The sequence below is a fragment of the Zonotrichia leucophrys genome, chromosome 2, assembly GCF_028769735.1.
Source record: "Zonotrichia leucophrys gambelii isolate GWCS_2022_RI chromosome 2, RI_Zleu_2.0, whole genome shotgun sequence".
Lineage (NCBI taxonomy): Eukaryota > Metazoa > Chordata > Aves > Passeriformes > Passerellidae > Zonotrichia > Zonotrichia leucophrys.
Genome location: NC_088171.1, coordinates 25,861,543 through 25,881,407, shown reverse-complemented (window position 1 = coordinate 25,881,407; position 19,865 = coordinate 25,861,543). Strand labels below are relative to the sequence as shown.

Genomic DNA, 19,865 nt, shown 5'->3' with positions numbered 1-19,865 from the left:
TCCCAGCGCCGCCGCGCCGCCTCACCTCGGTGTCGTTATTCAGGTTCCACAGATCCAGGCGCCCCATCCCGTCCACGCAGGCGAAGAGCGCGGGATGCACTGGCGACCACATGACATCGTAGACATAGTCGGCATTGTCTTCAAAGGAGTAGAGCGGCTTGTTGTGCTGTAAAGCAGAGAGCGGCATGAAGACTTCGTGGCGCTAGTGCTGCCTGGGGCTGTCTGGCGAGTCTAATTAAAAACTTTGCACATTTACAAAGTGTCATAAAACTTCCCCAGATGAAAGGTCCTCCGCGAAGGGCGGGACTGCGCTTTAATGGGGCAACAACTGTCCGGTGGGATAAATGAGATGCCCGGTGTGAGGGGTGTGGGACGCGCGGATGACGGGGCGGGGAGAGCGCCCGCTCCCGCTCCCGGCCGGCACCCCGGTGGCGGGAGGGGTGCGGGGGGCGGTGCGGGAGGCAGCGGGCACGGACCCCCGCTCCCGCCCGAGCCGGGCGCGCCGGCCCAGGCTCCGATAAGGATCGTGAGAGCGGCGGGAGCAGCGCGGCGCCCCCACGGCCCCCCGCGCTCCGCGGGCCGCGCCTGACACCTAGCGGCGGGCGGCGGCAGCGCACCGGCCCCGCGCTCCCCGCGCCCGGCGCGCTCCGGAGGGAGGGAAGGAGGGAGGCAGCTCCGGAGGGAGGGAAGGCTGTCATCTGCGGCAGGCGGGGAGTCGGAGGGAAGTTAGGAAGTACACCAGGAATAAAGTGTAATTGTTCCTCATGAATTATTCATCGCATCTGGCTTGTCTTTAATTTTTGCATAATGGCTTCGCTAATCCCCGATCAATTAATGGAAAATGAAATTTGAATGATAATGAAAACTCCAGAGATGAAAGAAATTAAGTATTCTCATGGCTTATGACAGAAATCTAAACAATGGGACTTCTCCGAGGGTCTCCCTGAGTGCCTCCCTCCTCCTGCCGCTCCTGCCGCCTCCCCGGCGAGCGCGGCCCGGCGGGACGGGCGCCCCCGGTCCCCCCGCGGTCCCCCGGCCCCGGGAAATGCAGCATCACTGAGCGGGACGTGTGAGTGTCCGGGCCGCACCCCTCGAACATCTCGGTCAGGTCCCTCTGGGATGCACCCTCGTGCATTTTACAAAGCAAACACTGTCCGGAGTGCCTCAATGCATAGCCATGCATAATTTTTCCAATAAGTGGAGTGACCAATTGCAAGTGTTATATAGCTTTCCTCTCGTATATTATTACTTTAAAGCGATAACGCAGTTGGTTTGACATCTATTTACAGACAGGTCCTTGCTAGTTTTGGTTTTGGTCCTCTTGCACCCCATGGTGCTTGGATGGAAGCTGGGGCTGGGAGCACTGCAGGGTCAGTGTGTGGGACAGGCATGTGTCCATCTCTGTGCTGCCATGTCTCTGAGTGTTGGTGTGGTGTGTTGCTGTTGCAGCACTGTATTGTAAACAGTTCTGTAACATTTCTGGCCACCACAGGTATCACAAATATACAGAAATACACAGGGATTTATTCCGGAGGCTGGGTTTTCCTCAGCTTGAATTAATGAAAGATGCTTTGATTACAGGATTGGGTCTTAAATTTTCATAACTTGCATAATGGTTTTTGTCCATTTCTTAAGACTGGCAAACATTTTGTGTAACAATGAAATGAAATCAGAGCTTGACCTTATTACCTCGAATTTGTACACTATTTAAATTTCTTTTCCCAGGCTGGAGTTTTGCAAAACAAAATGAAAAAATTACAAAAATATTTTCGTTCCTGAAGAAGGTCTTTTTCTCCAAACACATATGTGTCTGCCTACAATATTATCAGAGGACTTACTTACAAGTGTTAATGGAATTACTTACATGCCTGTGCTAATGCTTTTCCAGGGTTTAGGGCCAAATGAACACCAAACTTTTGAAGAGGCAGAGGTATTAAATAGGAAATTTCAAAGTGAATCTTCACAACTGTGAGCTAGGAAAAAGTATTTAGAGAGAGCTACATGGATTCCCAATGCTGCACTGTGGGCTTTCACTGAAAACATCTAATTTAGGTTCAAATACATTGAGTGTCCAAATCCTGGTGAGCATTGAAGATAGTAGTATGCCAAAAGAAAAAGAAATCTGGTCTACTGCTAGATGAATGCTATTTTTCTTATTCATGGGAAAAGTGCTGTACATACACCACTTTAACATTTAATGTCATGGGAGAAGTAACAAAATTCCACTGAAGTTAAGGGCCTATTAAGATATCAATCAATCCAGGGCAGATTTCAATCAGCATTTCCTTTTTGTCAGCATATCAAAACTTGTTATGATCTTAAGTGTGGTACTTTTAAAATGGCTTTCTAAGTACTGTTATGTTATTTTCCACTTCATGCCTAAAGACCAAGGCATTAGAAGGAAGGTCAGGAGGTTTGGTGCTAGTCTATATCTTACTGTGCACATGTTGTGTAGTCTCTGGGAAATAGCTTTAGCTGATGTGCCTCTGTTTCTCTGTTATCAAAATAAAAACACTTCCAAGGTTCTGGAATTTGAGGTGAAAAGCCTCAAAGACCAAAAATGAAACGCCTTTACCATAACAGTGGAAATATTCAGTCAGACAGAAAGTCAGAGGGAAAGTGTGGACAACAGGAATAATATGGCTTTTGAGAAAGATCCCAGACATGCAAGGAATGACACACAAATTAATGGAGCAGAATAGGGCGTGGAACACTGCAAAGAAATAAGAAATTGCAGGATTGTGAGCAGCCCAACCAAAAGGCAAGATGAGCTGCAGTGTGGCTGGGAAATCAGAGAGAAATCTTGTGGCAGAAATCAGGCAGTGGTAGTGGAGCTGAGCTACACCTTCATACTGCCCCCAAAATCCCTGTCCTCCCAGCCTGACTAGCTGCCAGTGGAAAAAGAGAAAGTATCTCCCATACTGTCTTGTCTTCTTGCATTGTTTAACCAGAGAAGAACACAACAACTGCATAAGGTCCATCTTGCTTTGTGTCCTGTCTCCAATACTAACAGCATCTGGCCTTTCTTAAAAGTTGACATTTCATCCTGGTGTGAGAGCAGTTATGTTGGTTTCATTGTGAAGACTCTCCATTTCTGAGTTTAGGGGTGTGTATAAATGTTCTCAGGACTTCCTTACTGTGAGCCTGCTCCCTTACTATGGGCCCAGGCCTGCGGATCCTGTAATGCAAGGATTTATGAGTAAGAACTTCTACTGACTGCTTTTAGAAAATGTTGAAATGTGGAACCATGTAAAGGTCACTTTAAAGCAGTTTTAAATTACCAAAACTTCAGACCTACACAATCCATAACTAACATATGGGTATTATTATAAAACAACTGAAGTTTAAACTTGATGAGCTTTCATTCTTAAATATCAACCCACTCTGTTATTCTATAGAGCAGAAGAAATAGTATAAAGCAGTATCTTCAGAAAAACTTGGGCCAAATTGACTTATTACTGAAAAAGAAAAATGTAGGGTGAAAATACAGCCCTAAAGAATCAATGGAGTTTTGCCATTGATTCCAAAAGGACATGACTTGAGCATTTTTAGTGGAAAAAGCAAAAAGCCAATTCCAAGAAGTGGGATTTTTTCTCATTTATTTAAACATGTTATCAATCACTTATCCTCAGTGTTTGTATAGAGGCATTGTTTAAGAGGACAATGAAGAGTGAACGTTTTATGTACCCATTGGCTGTCTAGGAAGTAAGACTTGTCTGTGAAATAAGAAGCTCACCTAAATAAATTCTACACATTTATATAAAAGAGGGGGTTTTTACACATATAAATTTGACCAGTCTATTCCACTTATTTGCATAGAAGAATTTTCTTTAATCCATGAGGCGCCACACATGAAGTAGCTAATTATCCATATACAGGAATGTATACATGTACACAGGTTTTAACTAGCATCTGACTTCTAAAAAGCCATGGAAAAAACTATTGGCTTTGCCATTTCATGAAACAAGCAATTTTTTACACGTTGCCACAATTTCTGTGGGTGTCAGCTCCACTTAAAGGTATTTTCCTAGGCTGTACCTTCCGCAGTACAGATGTGTGGTGGGTGACACCACACACTCTGCTGTCTCCACTTCTTTCTTTCTACCCAGTTGTCTTCTATTCTAAAGATGATAAGCCAAATACCATACTTCTGGCTCTCACCATATTAACAACAGCCATCAGTATTGTGCAGTACTTGCAAGTTGATCCGAGATGATTTTGTTTCTCTGGGTGTACAGAAAATATTATAGATTCATTAGTCCTTGGCATAGAAACTTTCTGAACAAGCTAATGTTTGTTTAGGCTCAAGCTCAGGCTTTCAGGCACTTGGAAAGAGCACAGTTAGAGTGGTCCTGAGCAGTGTCTGTTCCTCTGTTTGGCCCTTGAACAAACCAGGGAATAGGAGTTGGGAATGAGATGATCTTTACAGATCCTTCAACCCAAACCATTCTATAATTCCATGAACCCGGTCCCTGTGAGACCAAGTATTCTATAAATTGTCTTTATTGATTAAAAAAAAACAAAACCAAAACCACAACATGCAAAATGGTGTCAAAGAAATACATTTCTTTCAGCACAGATTACACATAGGGAAGGTACAGGATTCTCTCTTTCTTTAAAGTGAGTGCTGCAGTGTCACACTGACTAGATGGTGTGAAAGGAACTGGGACAGGGCACAGCTTTTGGAACTTCTGTTCAGGATAGGATCTGAGCTTGTTCAGTGTTTTATAAGCCCAGTCTTCCCCATCTTGAAATATTTTGAAATATCAATATTTTGCTGAATCCAGGCTCATTGTTTCGCTTCTGAGGGTGCCACTTAACCAGGCCAACTCAAAACATGCAGACAGCATAGCAGAAACGAAAAGCTGCTGGGAATATTGAGCGAAATACTCATCAAATTGGCTTTACTCTGGCCTTGACCTTTCCCCCTTCAATGGTGTCCTTCTTGGGACACCAGCTATTAGCTGTTTTAGAGTTACTTGTCCATACCTCTTGTGGTGAGGTGAGGAGTTCAGTCCTCTGCTCTGTAGAAGGTTCTACTGCTCTGTAAGCCTCTATGTTCTCTCTGTGTTTGTATGGAGTCAAAGAGGCCCTGGTTTTCATTCAAACTGACTGATCTCCACAGGAAATTTGCCAGTTCTGGACTATCATGTTTCTCCCAAATCTGTTTTCTAATAGTTACAGTGATCCAGGATTATCCAATAGCTCCTGCTTGGATGCTATACTTGTGGGCCTTGATTTAGTTCAGTTTATGCTCATTTTTTAAAAGTCAAAGCATCCCCAAGAACTGTTACTAGATGTCATAAATCAGAGGCAGTAGTTACAGGTACATCCCTGATGGCTCAGCAAAGCCTGTCTGCATTCTCCACTAAGGGTATCATTATCCTCAGACCCCAGAACTATACAACTCACAACCTGTAGCCTGCTCCACCTTTTCCAGGACTAGCCAGACCTTCAAAGGATGGCAGTGGGAAAGCAAAAGGGTGATGTTCAGCTTTAGCCACCCAATGTCACTGGCTAACTGAGGCACCTGAACTGAGTCACACGAGTAAAAACTCCTTTACCCGCCTTAAAATTTTTTCTGGCAGTCAGTTTCAGTGCTGGATTGCAGAACTGAGTCCTCTGGGACTCAAAGAACATTTCCCTGGGCTGTGACCTATCTGTATGTTGTGTTACCTCACTGTCAGATAACTACTAGGACACTGAATCAAGTCTAAACGGACTTGATTGGCAAGATAACAGGCTTAAGTTTTAGACTCAGAAGTTTTAGAACAGAGGGAAAGAAATGAGTGTGGAAATGGTCCCTACACTTTCACAACCCTTTTGTTTAAGTGCTGTAGTATTGTTACACTGATTGGGCTTTGGCATTCTAAAATTTGCAGACAGACAAAGCAGAAAACTGTTCACTTTTAGAATTTATTGTTCTTGCAGAGGTGCTGAAACTGTTGCCTTTCTTAATTGTCAATAATAAAGTCCAATATTTTTGCATAAACATGTGGGAATTATTATGGATAGAAGAGGGGACAAGGGTAAGACCAAAAGGAACGGGGCTATGAGAGCAGACCAAGTCTGGAGATAACCTGATGATTACATTTTTTGTGGTTTCCTTCAAAGTCAAAGTGCCACAAGTGAGTATAAAAGAAGGAAGCAAAGGAAAAAGGTTTGATGATTGGCACAGGCGGTTTTAATGAGAACCGATCTTAATGTCTAATACTATGGTATGAAGAAAAAAATAAAAGAACTTGGAAAGTCAGACAGCACTTGTCTTTTAAGAGCATCAGAAATTCAAACAGCAGAGCTTTTGAAATCTGTGGATATAGCCTAGAAGCTAGTTTTACTGACAGGTAAACTCCTTATGTGGTTAATCCTTCTTAACTCTTTAAGTAGTCAGCAGAGGTGCAACGCATTCTGGCTGTGCTGCTGTACTTCCAAAGTTCTCTCCTACCATGCCTTTCTACTTACCTAATGGAAAAATACCTTTTTATTTTCCAAAGAAAAAAAAGCAGAAAGTATGGCGTTCTTCTTTACCACTGCATATTTGCATATTACCACTGCATATTAGCTGCACATTTATATCAAACTCACTGAACTATTTTCAGTGAGTTTGATATAAATGTGCGTTAGCTGATGCCTACTGTAAATTTAAATGATTTAGAAGATTTGCTTGCAATGGATGAACTTTAAAAACATCAGGATGCATGTAAGGCAGACTGGCTTACGGTTTTCCCCAGCTCACTTTTATCCCTAGTTCCTGCTGGCCAGACTGGTGTATTCTTGTTTCTGCATTTTAGATCATCCAGTTTAATTCCTGATCTGGAGCCCCTTTTACTCCACAATTACAAGAGTTGTGCCTATGGGTTTCCACTCTGTGAGGTTTAATATTCTCTGCTTCATTCACCCACATCAAACTGCAGACAAGTGCAGACAGCAAGACTGGAAAAGCCTATACAGGTATCTGCCATTTGTTCTGTATTTCCTCAGACTGCTGACTTCATCGCTAAATGGTAATCACGTTTTCCACCTTTTATCTAAAACATGCTCTAAGCAGGACAGTACTTCTTCCTGAACTACTAACTATGCACTTGTGTCAAAAGACTTCTTTAGAAATACTATTGTTTTCTTTTGCAATGTCTAACTGCTTCTAAAAATGGCTCAATTTCTTTTAGGAAGCTCAAAACACTACAGAAAGTCCTACTGCCCTTGCCTAACAAACTGATTCATAGTTTCTGTAGTTCATACTCCTGCCTTTATATTACTATATTCCTGGATCATTTTTCAGAGAAGCTCTTGAGGGACTTGCTGAAAATTATAAGCAAGGCATGCTGATGGAAGAATCACCAAGTCCTGGTCAGAGGAAACACAGAGTGAAACACTGAAGGGCAGATTTGGTCTTCTACCTTCAGCTGTCACTCCCCGTTTATATCCCACACGGGTGGGACAAGGAAGCAGAGCTGGAGAGTGGCTGAGATGATTTGGGAGAAGCTGGATTGGTGCATTAGTGCTTTCCTGCCATGCAGGACAGGCAGTGGCACGCACTGAGGTCCTGCACGTACCTCATCTGGGGTCATGGCACTGTTCTCCCTGCTTTGTGCCTCAGGATGATAAAGAGAGGCAGTTTAGCTCAAATTGCAAGGCAAGGAGAGGAGGGGGATAATGTAGCTGTGGTTTGGTTGGGTCCCACCCCTGTGATTCTGACGGGAACATTCAGTATGTGGCGTCTGAAAATTCAGTTTTTCTTTTTAATTGGAAATGCTGCTTCGTCGCGGGGTACCTGGCCCAGCCTTGCGTGTGCACTCAGAGATTTGCCAGGCTTTCAATGACCCTGCTGCTGCAGCTCAGCTGCCAGGAAACAGCAGCACAGGGAGCATTGCAGGATGGCTGACACAGCCTGATGTCACAGCACTGTCTGCTAAACCATCACGATTAGTATTTGTAGCTGCTGCCACCAGGATGCCCGCAGAGCTTTCATGGGTCAGCAAGCAATGATTTTGAGGCTAATTATTATTGAAGATGACTCCATCTTGTAGGACTTTGAACACAGTTCCTTTTTTTTTTTTTTTTACTGATAACAAAAGTCTCTCACATGGCAGAGAAAGGATGGCTGCCTGAAGCAGGTGGGAGAAAATTTCCATTAGGGAAGAAGTCCTGGGCTTTATATACTGATAATTGTCCTGAAATGCTTCACTATTCCATGCGAGCTTGATCCTCCAGTGTAATTCTGCAACAGAGCTGTCAGTGGGAGGTTTGCATTTTGATTTCAGGGAAAAAAAGGAATGATGACTTTGTTTTGCACAGATTATATAAGCTCCTGAAATCCAATTCTGCTTTCCATGTGCAAATAGAGCTTTCACTGCTACAGCTGGATTTATATTAGGGTTTTCTGAAATACAGTTTAGCCCACTGAGTTTTTAGAACTCAGTATTTTAGATGACTGTTTTATTAGTGGGTGTGCCATTGTTCACTAAATGTATCACAAAGAAGCACCCTGTTTCATGTCAGTAAATTAAGCATGTTGGCCAGCTGATTAATATTTTCCTAACACTTATCAAATATGGCTACACAGACAACTGAAATTAGGACAAGTATTTCAAGTGAAAAACTTGGGACTGGTTTCAAGCCACCTGACTTCACTTTGGTTTTGCTCTTTAAAATTACCTAGAAAAAACCTTTTTTTTTTTTTTTAATAGCTGGATGCGAGCCAGACCTCTGGCTCCAGAGGTAAAGGGCAAAACCTAAAAAAATCCTGTCTGAACAGGCAACTCCACCCTCTTCCCCAAGTCAGCTTGGCCTTCTGACAGAAAGTGTGCTCTGAAGCAAATTCATTCATTGCCTTGTTTTTGGATCAAACTCAAAACTCTAAACTCACACCACAGAGAGACCATTTCCATGAAATCCTAGCTTGCTATTTTATCACCCTTTGTCATGCCCTATAATCAGATTAAATTAACATTTGGACACTGATTAATCAAATTATTAATTTTAATTGCTTTTATCAAAGAGAAAAGAAGGAGCTTTGTGTGGTAATGCATCAGTGAGGGAGACCATTCTAGTCAGGTATCCAAAGTAAGAGGAGTGAAATTGTCCCTTGAGATAGACATTTGAGCCCCACCAAAATCAGTCAGAGGGAGGAGTAGTAAAGGAATCCACAAGATTCTGGCTGCAAATCAAGGTGCACATGTATATGTGCATGTGGTATGGGATAAAGAGGCTGATTCCTTCCTGGTAGTGGTTTGGGAAAAAACAGCATAAGAAGACAGACTTGGGAGCTCAGAAGTGCTGACACGTCTGCCAGTGTAGATATGGCCTGAGGCTGCCCAGATGCAAGAAAGCCACCAAAAGCTACAGCAACTGATCATCTGCCAGACTTGGGCTCCTGCACAGACAGTGGTGGGCAGGAATGGTGGTCTCTTTCCAGAGGTGTCTATAATATATGTTGTACAGTTACTTCTTTCCAGTGGCTGCATAAGAAACCAAAGTGTGAAAGCTCTACATAATAAAAGATCCAGGAGGATCCAACTTCATATGAAGAGTCATCTAAAATGCCTTGCATGATAATATGAGAAGATATGGGCCAAATGTGACCATCAAGTAGTGCTCTGCTTCATTCTGCAATACCTTTTCCATCACAGTAAATTTGGTCTATTAAGTGGATCTGATCAGATCCTATGAGCAAGGCTTCTGGGGAAGGGCAGAGGTACCTGTCTATAACAACACCATCACCACCACCACATGCTTCTTTGCATTTTTCTAAAGGTAGGCTTCAGCTGGACCTTGGAGGAGATGGACTTCAACTCTAGGCCAAATGAAAACCAGTGGAGTCTGAAGTTACATGCTGGTAGGAAGGTATGACAGGTAAAGTAATTTGCTCCAAGAGGCAGAACAACTGGGTCATACCCAAGTAGTCAACAAGCACATGGGCATAAGATATTCAAGGTACAGAGATGTATGTGAAGGCACATAGCATAGAAATGGGAATGTTTGCTGTTTAAAATGTGGTTTCTCAAAAAAGCTCAACAGACTGGAACAGCAGAGCACACCAGAAGAGAAAATCAGCATGTGAAGAGCATAAGAAAAAAAAGACAAAGGAGAGCCACAAGGAAGGCACTACCATTGATGCACGTACTGGTAAAGCAAAACTGAGCATTGACACACAATGGGTAGTCTGTCACTGAGGGCACACATGACCCCTGGCCCCACTGGACCCTGATAATGGTGATGTGGTGGCCGTACTACCAGTCTGCTCACCTCTGAGCCTCCTTCTGATATTGGCATTGCCACCATTACTTAAACATTAGGCAGAGGGAGACACGCGTGGATGGGGATACAGCAATGTTGTTCCAGGTACACCAATCTCTGCCCATCTGATTGGTGAGGCAGGCTTAGGCATGGGTGCAAGAGGAGCAAATGAGTCATTTGCACCTCCCCTCAGTGGAAGGATAAAAGCTAAAGAAGGCATGTGAAGGATGAAAAAGCTAACAAAATCCAGCTCTCTGTCCTCAAGGCTTTAGCTGAAACCAGCTTATGTTTTGCTATGTTTTAGCAATTCCAAGACAGCTTCCATCTCTTGACACAGTATCAAAAAAATTTGCTCTCCAAACAGCAATTGCTGTAATAATAACAATACTTACATTTCATTATTTAACCTCATGCTATTCATTCATGAGGATTAGTGTTTAATTAATTAACAACACTTAGCATTTCCACTTAGCACTTTACCTCTTCAAAGCATCGTACAGACACTACCTAATTAAGGGCAGAGCTCCACAGACACTTCACATCGGGACTTCCCTTTGTCAGCTCTGCATCCCAGACTTGCTCACATGGTGCAGCATGAATTCAAGGTAAAGCCCTTTTAACATCTTCAGGAACCAGGTAATGCTGTGGTTATCAAGCAACTATCTTTGCAAATTCTGTTTCTTTTCCTGTTGCTTCTGGTTGCACACAGGGATCTAATTTTTGGCTGATGCGATGGGTGATTATATGAACCTTGTGTTACTCTATCTACAAAACGCTCATTCATCCGCTAGTGAAAATCTTATTCTCAGTCACCTGGTTGAACTGCCTTTAGCTAGAAAATGTGTTAACCACAAAAACATTATAAAATGTAAAGTGAGAGTTTTTAAGGGAGATGGTGCTTTCAATCCATCAGTCAAATGCCTGCTATGAAAGTGCCTTTCTTGTAAGCACCCCAGGATGCTACACAACATCAATAGACAATATAAACACAAAGCTTTTATGGTTCACTTTACAATTGGACATTGACTCTGAACCTGTGAAAAACAGAAAGGAATTGAATTTCATGACCAAAGAGGATAATGTGCACAGGATTAAGTAGACAACGCTGGTAGAAGCAGGAAAGCAATATGACTTTGGATGCTGATAGGGAGATTTAATTTACAAATAAGAAACTAAAGGAATAAACCAATTCCGACTAAAATCTTGTTAGCTAGCAAAAGCACTTAATACTTTATATCAATCCACTATTTTTTTTTCAGAGCCCACTGATTGACTGAGCCTTGACTCTGAGAACTGAACAAAGAGAGCCTTAAATATGTAGTAGCTCCAGCCAAGAAAATTATTCAGACAATATGGAAATAAACTTCTGATGCAGTTGAATGGGGAGAAAAAGAAAACATTCATCACAATTCAAGAACTTGTCTAGTGTCTCAGAGGATGTTTTCACAGGGCAGTGGCTGGCAGGGCAGCAGCCTGGGGCTGCTGCTGCTGCTTAAACCTGCTCCAGAAGAAAGTGAGTGATCCAAAACAGCAGTGCAGCTTCCAGGTCTGAGCGGTGCCGTGGTGTGTCACATGCACATCACAGCTCGCCCAGCTCAGTCAAACAGCTTTCTCAGGAAGCCTCTCTTGCCAGACAAGCCACAGCTTGATGGATATCAGAAATTTAAATGGTTTGGTTCTTTGAAAACTGATTGTCTTGAACAAAATCAGACCCAACCATTCTGGCTGGTCTCACTGAAATATTCCACAAGGATAACTGTGTGTTACTATCTGCAGTGTCTTTGTGCCCAAAATGTGCTGTGTTAGTGTTACTACTAACTTCTAAAATCCCAAGAGTTTAAAATAAAAATCAGGCTTTATTATCCCTTAATGCACTTTCATTTAAGCTGCAGATGAATGAGACCCTTATTGCCATATTCAGCCTCAAGCTGACAGCTAAATACCAACCCAAGACTTTTCTGTGCATGTGTGATTGGAATTCAATACTTGCCTTTCATCTTCCCTGACTCCCCACAAATTCTTCTCCCCTTACTCAGCTTCAGCTTCAACACTCCAGTATTCCCTTGCTCCCAAGGGAAGTCACCACTGCCCAGGCCTCCCTTGTCTCACACACCTAACAGCCTATCTAGCCCCGGTGAGCCAACATTTAAGCTGTCCATGCCTTGGCTGTCCTGCAGCCTTTTCTAATGTTTACTGCCTAGGAACCATCCCAGACCCATTCCAGCCTGCCCATGTCCACTCCTCTGGATTACTTCTGCATTGGTTTAGGCTGGGTCTGGTGATGTACATAGTTACATGAGAATTGGGTAAATCATGCACCTTTCTCATGATGAGTTTCCTGAAGTGTAATGCTCAAGACAAAACCAACAGCTGTGGTCATTGCTGATTAGGAAAAGCTCCCTGTTAATTAGCACACACATTGGATCATGCCATTAACAAAAGCATTGGAAGCTACTATGGAAGCTGATTCAAGTTACTGTCTAGGTAACTGCTTCTTTTTCCAGCACAAGGCTGTCACATGAGCCCTTATGATCACTTTCATATTTACATTTGCTGTGCATCTGTTCTAGCATCTCCAAGCCCTGATGTCTCGGAGGAACACATGCTGAGATACTTCCTGACTGTGGTCAGCTTCCAGTACAGGAACTCTGCCGGGTGCAGCTCAAGATGTGAAACAAATGCAGGCATAAAACCAACTTGGTTAAGGCAAGAACCTGACATTTGGAAGGCAGTTCTCTACTCTGGTGTATAAAAAAAATAAATTTAGATTACTTATGAAATTAGGATTTTACATCTCATTGTCCTGTACGATCCATCAGGTTGGTCTCTTTAGTCTGTCCCATGGAGTGTTGGGGTTTCAAAGTTTCACAGGACTGTGCCATTTCTGCTGTTCTGCTCTCTCTCTGAAACAGGTCATGGACAGATGGCCACAGAGTAGTCAGCAGTAGATCCCTGGTGGTCATGAATGTAAGTTCCAGCATGTACTTCCTCCCTGCTTCCAGTGTCTAATGTCATTGGGATATTTTATACCTTTTGGCTATCACAGCCTCCTCCAGCAGTGAATTTCACAAGTGATATTGATGGCACTAACTTGTATGTGCACTTCCCCTGTTGCTTCATCAGAGGAAAGTGTTCCTGCTCCTGCATCACCACAGTGCATAGCATTAGCCTTGCAATTTAGCCTGCACAGGGAGTGCTGAATGGATTGTTTGATGGCTTGGAGTTCAAGAAGTTCTCATCTTGCCTTGTGAAACTGCTCAGCACTAGGGTTAACACTGAAATGAAGGCCTGCTAAAGGGCAAGGTATGCTCCAGGGCAAATATGATTGAGGGTTATTACACTAGCTGTATATTTTACTTACAATTCTATCACTATGCTCATTCTAACTACAGCTTTTCAATTTATTGGTTCTTAGGACTTGATAGACAGTATTAAAATATTTCTGACAACAGCATTTTCATTTAAGTAGAATTACTTGTCCCAGCCCAACTTGGATTGCTTACCTTTGTGGTCCACAGTTTCACTGTCCAGTCAAATGATGATGTGACAAAAAGATGGGAAAAGTCTATTGGACCCACTGCCATGTGACAATTGATTCCTGTGACAGGTCCTTGGTGGCCTTCAAAAATTTCACCAATGCCAGCTTTACTGCAGGGAGAAGAAGGGTTTACATGCAGAGAGTGATTTACCACCTAGTGTTTTAACATAACTTTTCTTTACTGTTGGGGTCCTGTTTCCTTTTAAAGTTCTATTTGACCTGCAAATCTTTCTCCTTCTGCTGAGGACTTTGCCTGCAGAGGTTTACTCCAATGGGGAAAATTAATGCTCAGAATTGAGCACAGGGAGAATTTCTCTTACTTCTGAAGACTTACCTTACTCACTTCTACATACACTGTCTACTCTTGTAGATTGAAATAACATTTCTGTATAATTATAAAATTCAAAATTGTAATTACACCATAGCTTATGCCTCTGAGTAAGCCATTATCAGAAGGAATAACCATTAAAATAAAAATGCAGATATGTTAATGACTTATCATGGGCAATTCTTTTTCTCTTAAATATCTAAGATAACTTTTCATAGCAATCAATCAAGTCACTAGGAAGCAAATGCTTTTTCACAAAAAGTGAAGTAATTGATCCTGTGATCAGGTATCATACAGTCATTACTTTGAACAAGGGGAGATGTGCATTTCATCAGCCAGAGGCTGGAATAGCTATTAGGAAGGAAAAGTACAACACTGTGTAAGAGACAATGTGTGCAGTTTTCTTCTTCCTGGAAGCAAACGATGCCAGATCAGTTGTCAGTGCTGTCTGACAGTGTATACAGAAAAGGGAATAATGAAATCACCCTTTTAGCTAGATTATAGAAAAATTGCCCTGTGCCAGTGTTAGTACAGTGTACTGAAAGGAGAATACTGGTCCCTCATCCAGCTGGTGCAGTGTCCCCTCACCTCTCCTGTGTGGACAGGGTGACCTCACTGATGGTCCCCTGCCAGACCTTGCAGCATGTGCTGGAGCAGGGGCTGAGTCCTGCAGTATCCTGCTGGGTACAAAGGACACCTCTTATTTTATCCCAGCTATCTGCCACTGTAGTCAGTGGATAAGGAGAGTCCTGGAGCACTGAGACACCACCCTGGGTGTCTGCTGTGCTTTGACACACCTTTTTCCAGAGTGACACATGGCTCTTCACTGTGCTGGGCTGAAGGACACAGGAGCCTCTGGAAGTAAACCAGGGATGATAGCAAAAAGCTCCAGGAAAGACAGGCAGGAGCAGAAGAGCTTTTGTCAATGGTCAGTAGAAAGTTTCTAAAAAGGTTTGCTAAAAAGAGGATCTGGCACCTTCCTCCTCTTGTGAGGAACAAATCAGGCAAGTCTGAAAGTTCAGAAGTGAGAAATGCCCTTGGGCATGCCTCATTCATCCTAGCATCCTAGGACTCATTCAAACCATGAGCCACCACACAGCCTATCAGTATTTGTCTAAATAGACACAATTTTGCAACACTGTCAGCAGTCAGGCAAAAATAAAAACATTCTAAAATTAAAAAAACCCCATTGAACAAAACATACGTAAAACAGTATTTATAAAACATTGGGGTTGTGTAATAGAAGCCTTACAATCTTAAACCACTGTATCAATGTCTTTTTGGCCAACATAAACTCAGAATATGATAAAGTAAGAATTCAGAGAACATTGTGTACTACTGGTGGGGATGAGCTCCAAATCTGTCAATGGAAAACCAAGATTTTGTTCTTTACAAAAGCATTTCAAGTTTCCCAGAGACAAAACTACTACTGGAAGCTAACAGAGCACACCAGCATCCTGCAGGTTTGTAGGGTGCCAAACAAGGAACTTACAGTATCAAACTACAGCTTGGGTTATATTATGTGTGACCACAGTTTGAGAGAGCACAGGATTCTCTAGAACCCATGTGGAACACTGTGGCTGCATCAGTGTTATTAAAGGAATCAGGCCCATGGTGGCTTTTCTCTGATTTATCCTTGTGGAGACCAAAGATGGAGCTGAGAATGGCAAAAAATAAAACAGACCAAAATAAAATAAACCATCTGATGTTGGCTGAGGCCTGATTACTCTGCAACAGAAGTGTCTCCTAGGCCTCATTTGACCTGTGCAGACATAGACACCTGCATCTCAGCTAGGTGTATAAACCTGTACACAGCTGTGTAAACCTTCGTCTCATCTCATCTCATTGATGAGAAAGAGGTATTTCTGAGGGCCCAGCCATCTCCTCTTCTGAAAAAGGTAAAGGAAGTCAACCTAAGGTTAATCATTGCTCCCCACCAGCTACACAGAGCCTGGGGTAACTGTCCCAGCATAACAGGCTGTAGGAAAGATGCTCAAAGTTGGGGAGCTCCTCTGCTGGTCACAGGAACATTGTTGATCAGACATTGTTGATCCAAGAAAGGAAAACATTGACCACTCTCCACACACACTTGGCTGTCTCTCATCAACACAGGTACACAATGTTTTAGAAGTACAAAATGCTGAACTTTACCTTCCATGACGACAGGCTGTGTAGACCGTTCCCTCTTCACTGCCCACGACAAAGTTATTGACATCTCCAGTTGGGAAAGCCATTCCTGTGACCGCCACTGGTTTGGACTTGTTGTATACCAGCTCCATGCTCTCCTATCAAAACAGGTTTTTGTTATTATGCTGGGATCCTCCTTTTCTTAGTCTGGGTTGGGGTTTTTTTTTAAACTGATTTCTAAATAATACATGGAGTAGTAGGAGAGGAAGATGAAATCATTTGACCCAGTCACATTTGGTTTCTACATAAGATGTTGTAAGAAGATGCAGTGTCACAAACCAGGATGCTCCTGCCATCCCCAGTGCTGTCTGTCACACATATGAGACTGGCAGGAAGGCACTGGTCTTTTCTGCATCATCTTAAATCAGCCAGAGATGACAGGTGAGAATTTAAAATCTAATGGTGCAGAAACTAAAGATAATACCTTAATGGTTACATTTGCCAGCCTCAGGCTTTAATAAATCACGCAATACCCTTCTATTTACATTCTGGAAATCAGTTGTCAGGAAGCACTTGCAATATCGTGTGCATGTGAAGCATTTATTTCACTGTGTCATTTGTACCTTTGCAGAACAAAATTAAAAAGTTGGAGTCCTGTCACTACAACCATTCTAAGCATTGCTTTTCAGGGATTTTCTGAGGTAACCATAAACACTCCCTCTAGACTCCACCATCAAGCTACAAACCAGCAGGAATGTTTTCTGTTTTCATTTGGTAGCTATATTTTAAAGTAAATCAGCATGCCCATTTTTCCAATTGCAAATAAAATAACCATGCAAGTTTGTGGCTGTTGCAAGATGTGTACGCTTTGAGCAGATTTTGCACAACTTTTTAGTTTTTCAGCCTAAATGGTGTAACCCAAGAATCCACAAAAGGCCTGAATGATTTCACCATTTTCATTTTTAGCTATTTAAGTGGTTATGTTCTCTATGTTTAAAAGGTCTATGCTGCTGTTCTTCTAGGGCCAAAGCCTGTATGGTTTTTCTCAAAAGGGCTTCTTTGCTGCAAAGAAAATGGGTATCCCTGTGAAAGGAGAGAGATGCAAACCCACACAGAAATACTTCTGCTTGGTTTATGCTTTTCTTTGAAATAAATTTGGTTCTATTATAAAGGCAAAACAAGGCATGGAAAATGCATTGGGAAACCACCCCATATTTCTGTAAACATGTGAGTGAGAGAGAGAAATTCTCTTAATATGGGAGAGAGACCATATATGTTTGTTAAAACCTTCTGGGGTGAGGTCATCATTTAGTGTCTCTGCAGAGACACGGCCATAGGCTGTGGTGGACACTCTGCTCCCAGTGCCCACACCATGACTGTACACAAGTGCTCTGGAGCTGTGTCTTTGGAAAGTTTCAGACTGACACACATCAGCAACACTTCACTCCTCCCAGTTTAAAGCTATGGCATGCAGCTTGATGTCAAGCCCTGTGCCTCCCTTTTCTAGATCACCGTGAACCATGTGCCAGACTTCAGTGTAATGTGGGGTGTGTTCCCATCCTTGTTGAGAGCCAGATTTGGAGCAGGGAAATTCCATTTGAGTGATGAGATCTTGGAGCTCAGATGTTCACATTTCTGTGCCTTAGACTTTATTATTCCACTAAATGAATATGCAGGGGTGGGATTTATCTTCTTGATGTTTAGGTGAGAAACTGTGGAAGGCATTAGGGTGCCTGAACATAGATGCCTGGGCCATTTTAGAAGCCTCCATTTCTACTGCAGAAGAGTATTGGTTTCTTACAGTCCCAGGGCACACTGTTGCCTCACATGAGCAATGTGGTTGAAATTTGAGTAGAGGAGTAGATGTGATGGCTTCCAGAATCCTCCTCCACCCTAAGATAGGACAGCTCCACATCCCAGGGTGGGTATCTGAAATGGCTTTTCATACTTGGGTGGGATGAATCACCCTCCAGACATGCCAGCCTCTGTCTATCTCAGTGGTACAGAAAACTTGAATTTCTAACTTAGACCTGACACATCAACTTTCAGATGGCTCAGGTTAGGATAGAGGAGTCCCACCTCTTGTGTCAACACTGAAAAGCAAATAATTCAATAGTAATTGCACATTAGTGCATGATTAGTGGAATCATTATAGGGAGTTTCTATGCAGCATTTTGAAATAAGATCAGATCCCATGATGCTTAGTAAAAATTATATTAATTTTTTTTCTAAGAAATTGTGTATAAAAATGAGTGATGTGTTGGAATAGAAAATGTACTTCTTCAGAAGATAACACTTAAAAGATGCTTTCTGTACACCTTTTTCAGCATTGGATTCTTTGTTTAGTTTCCATTATTATAATCACTAGTGGTTTGGGCAATTTTCCTGTGTTTCCTTTCATTTCTGATACAAAGGAGAGGAGGGGGAGAACAGACAATAGTAGCAAACATTCCAGTGGGGGAGAATTAGTTCTAAAACTTTTGATTTGCATTGTTTGTTCCTTTGGCTACTGAAGGCTGCCAGCAAAATAAGTTTCTGAGTTTCTGACTGTGCCTTGGAAACCTGCAGTGCCTAGGGTGTGTTCAGCAGCAGTGCAATCTAGTCCATATTTGTTAAACAATGCTGTAGAATAAGTGCAATTTATACCACAGGCGACTTCTGTAATTACCATGCTTTAAAATGGACTATTTCATTTTCACTTGAAACTGACCTATGCATTAACGTATTACAATAATTACATGATTTGTGGTAAAGGAAATGGGGTTTGGCTCTTAGCAAAGACTGCTGGAAGCAAGCTGTACTCTTTCAAGTGCATCCATTGGTTTTAGATTGTATAGGATGCGAGATTTTGGCTTTTAGGAGCTATGTTCCACTACGCAGGTATCCTGCTCTACCAAAGACAATTTTCCCCCCCATACTGGTGCAAACAAACCCACCTGTGGAGTTGAGAGCATGTCCAGGCTCCAGGAGCACATTTTGCCATCCGTAGAGACAGTAATAAGATTGTGTGCATTCTGTGTTCCAACTACATTCACACAATACACAGGATGCTGAAAACACAGAACACTGCAAGTCAGAGAGCCATTCTTACACTTTCACAAACAAATTTCTAATGTCTCATATGTTATTTTAAAAAATGATTAAGTAGTCACACAATGCCTGGAAAATATAAGACTCAGCTTTTGCCAGATAGGAATTGTTTTGGTTGGGCTTTTGTGTTTCTTTTTCATTTAAATTTTAAGAAGTACGTTATGGAGGTGGAAATGTTTTCAAAGTTTCATTTTCCTCATAATAAAACAGCCCAGCTGAGTAACGCTGTGAAAATACAGAATTATGTGGATGAGATTTCACCCACAGGGACATGTATCATTCTACTGATGGCTTTTGACATTGAAAATAACCAGCAGAAAGAGGAAAACTGTCCAAATGGAATAAAAATGAAAACTTTATTCAAGAAAACAGCTGCATAAAACTTGAACTCTGTCAGAATTTGGCTTGCATGCTAAATATTTGCAAATGTACTCCAGTTGAAGAACATGAGCAAGCCCATCAATGTTCTTCAGCATTGGCCAACACACCTTTTAAAATCTGTCATTATAAGTGGGGAGTGACTAGATTCAGTGTTACACCTGGTTC

The 19,865-nt window shown here is 42.3% G+C and overlaps 1 protein-coding gene across 6 annotated transcripts in view; it reads right to left on the bottom strand.

Annotated features, from left to right (window-relative positions):
* DYNC1I1 (dynein cytoplasmic 1 intermediate chain 1) overlaps positions 1-19,865 on the bottom strand; it is a 186,653-nt gene that overhangs the window by 24,435 nt on the left and 142,353 nt on the right. For all 6 annotated transcript variants that reach the window (XM_064704345.1, XM_064704343.1, XM_064704341.1 and 3 more), the window contains exons 12-15: positions 19,166-19,279; positions 16,254-16,387; positions 13,740-13,884; positions 26-166 (exon numbers count right to left, since the gene is read on the bottom strand). In XM_064704345.1, the coding sequence (XP_064560415.1) occupies positions 26-166; positions 13,740-13,884; positions 16,254-16,387; positions 19,166-19,279 (534 nt within the window). The remainder of the gene's footprint in view (positions 1-25; positions 167-13,739; positions 13,885-16,253; positions 16,388-19,165; positions 19,280-19,865) is intronic.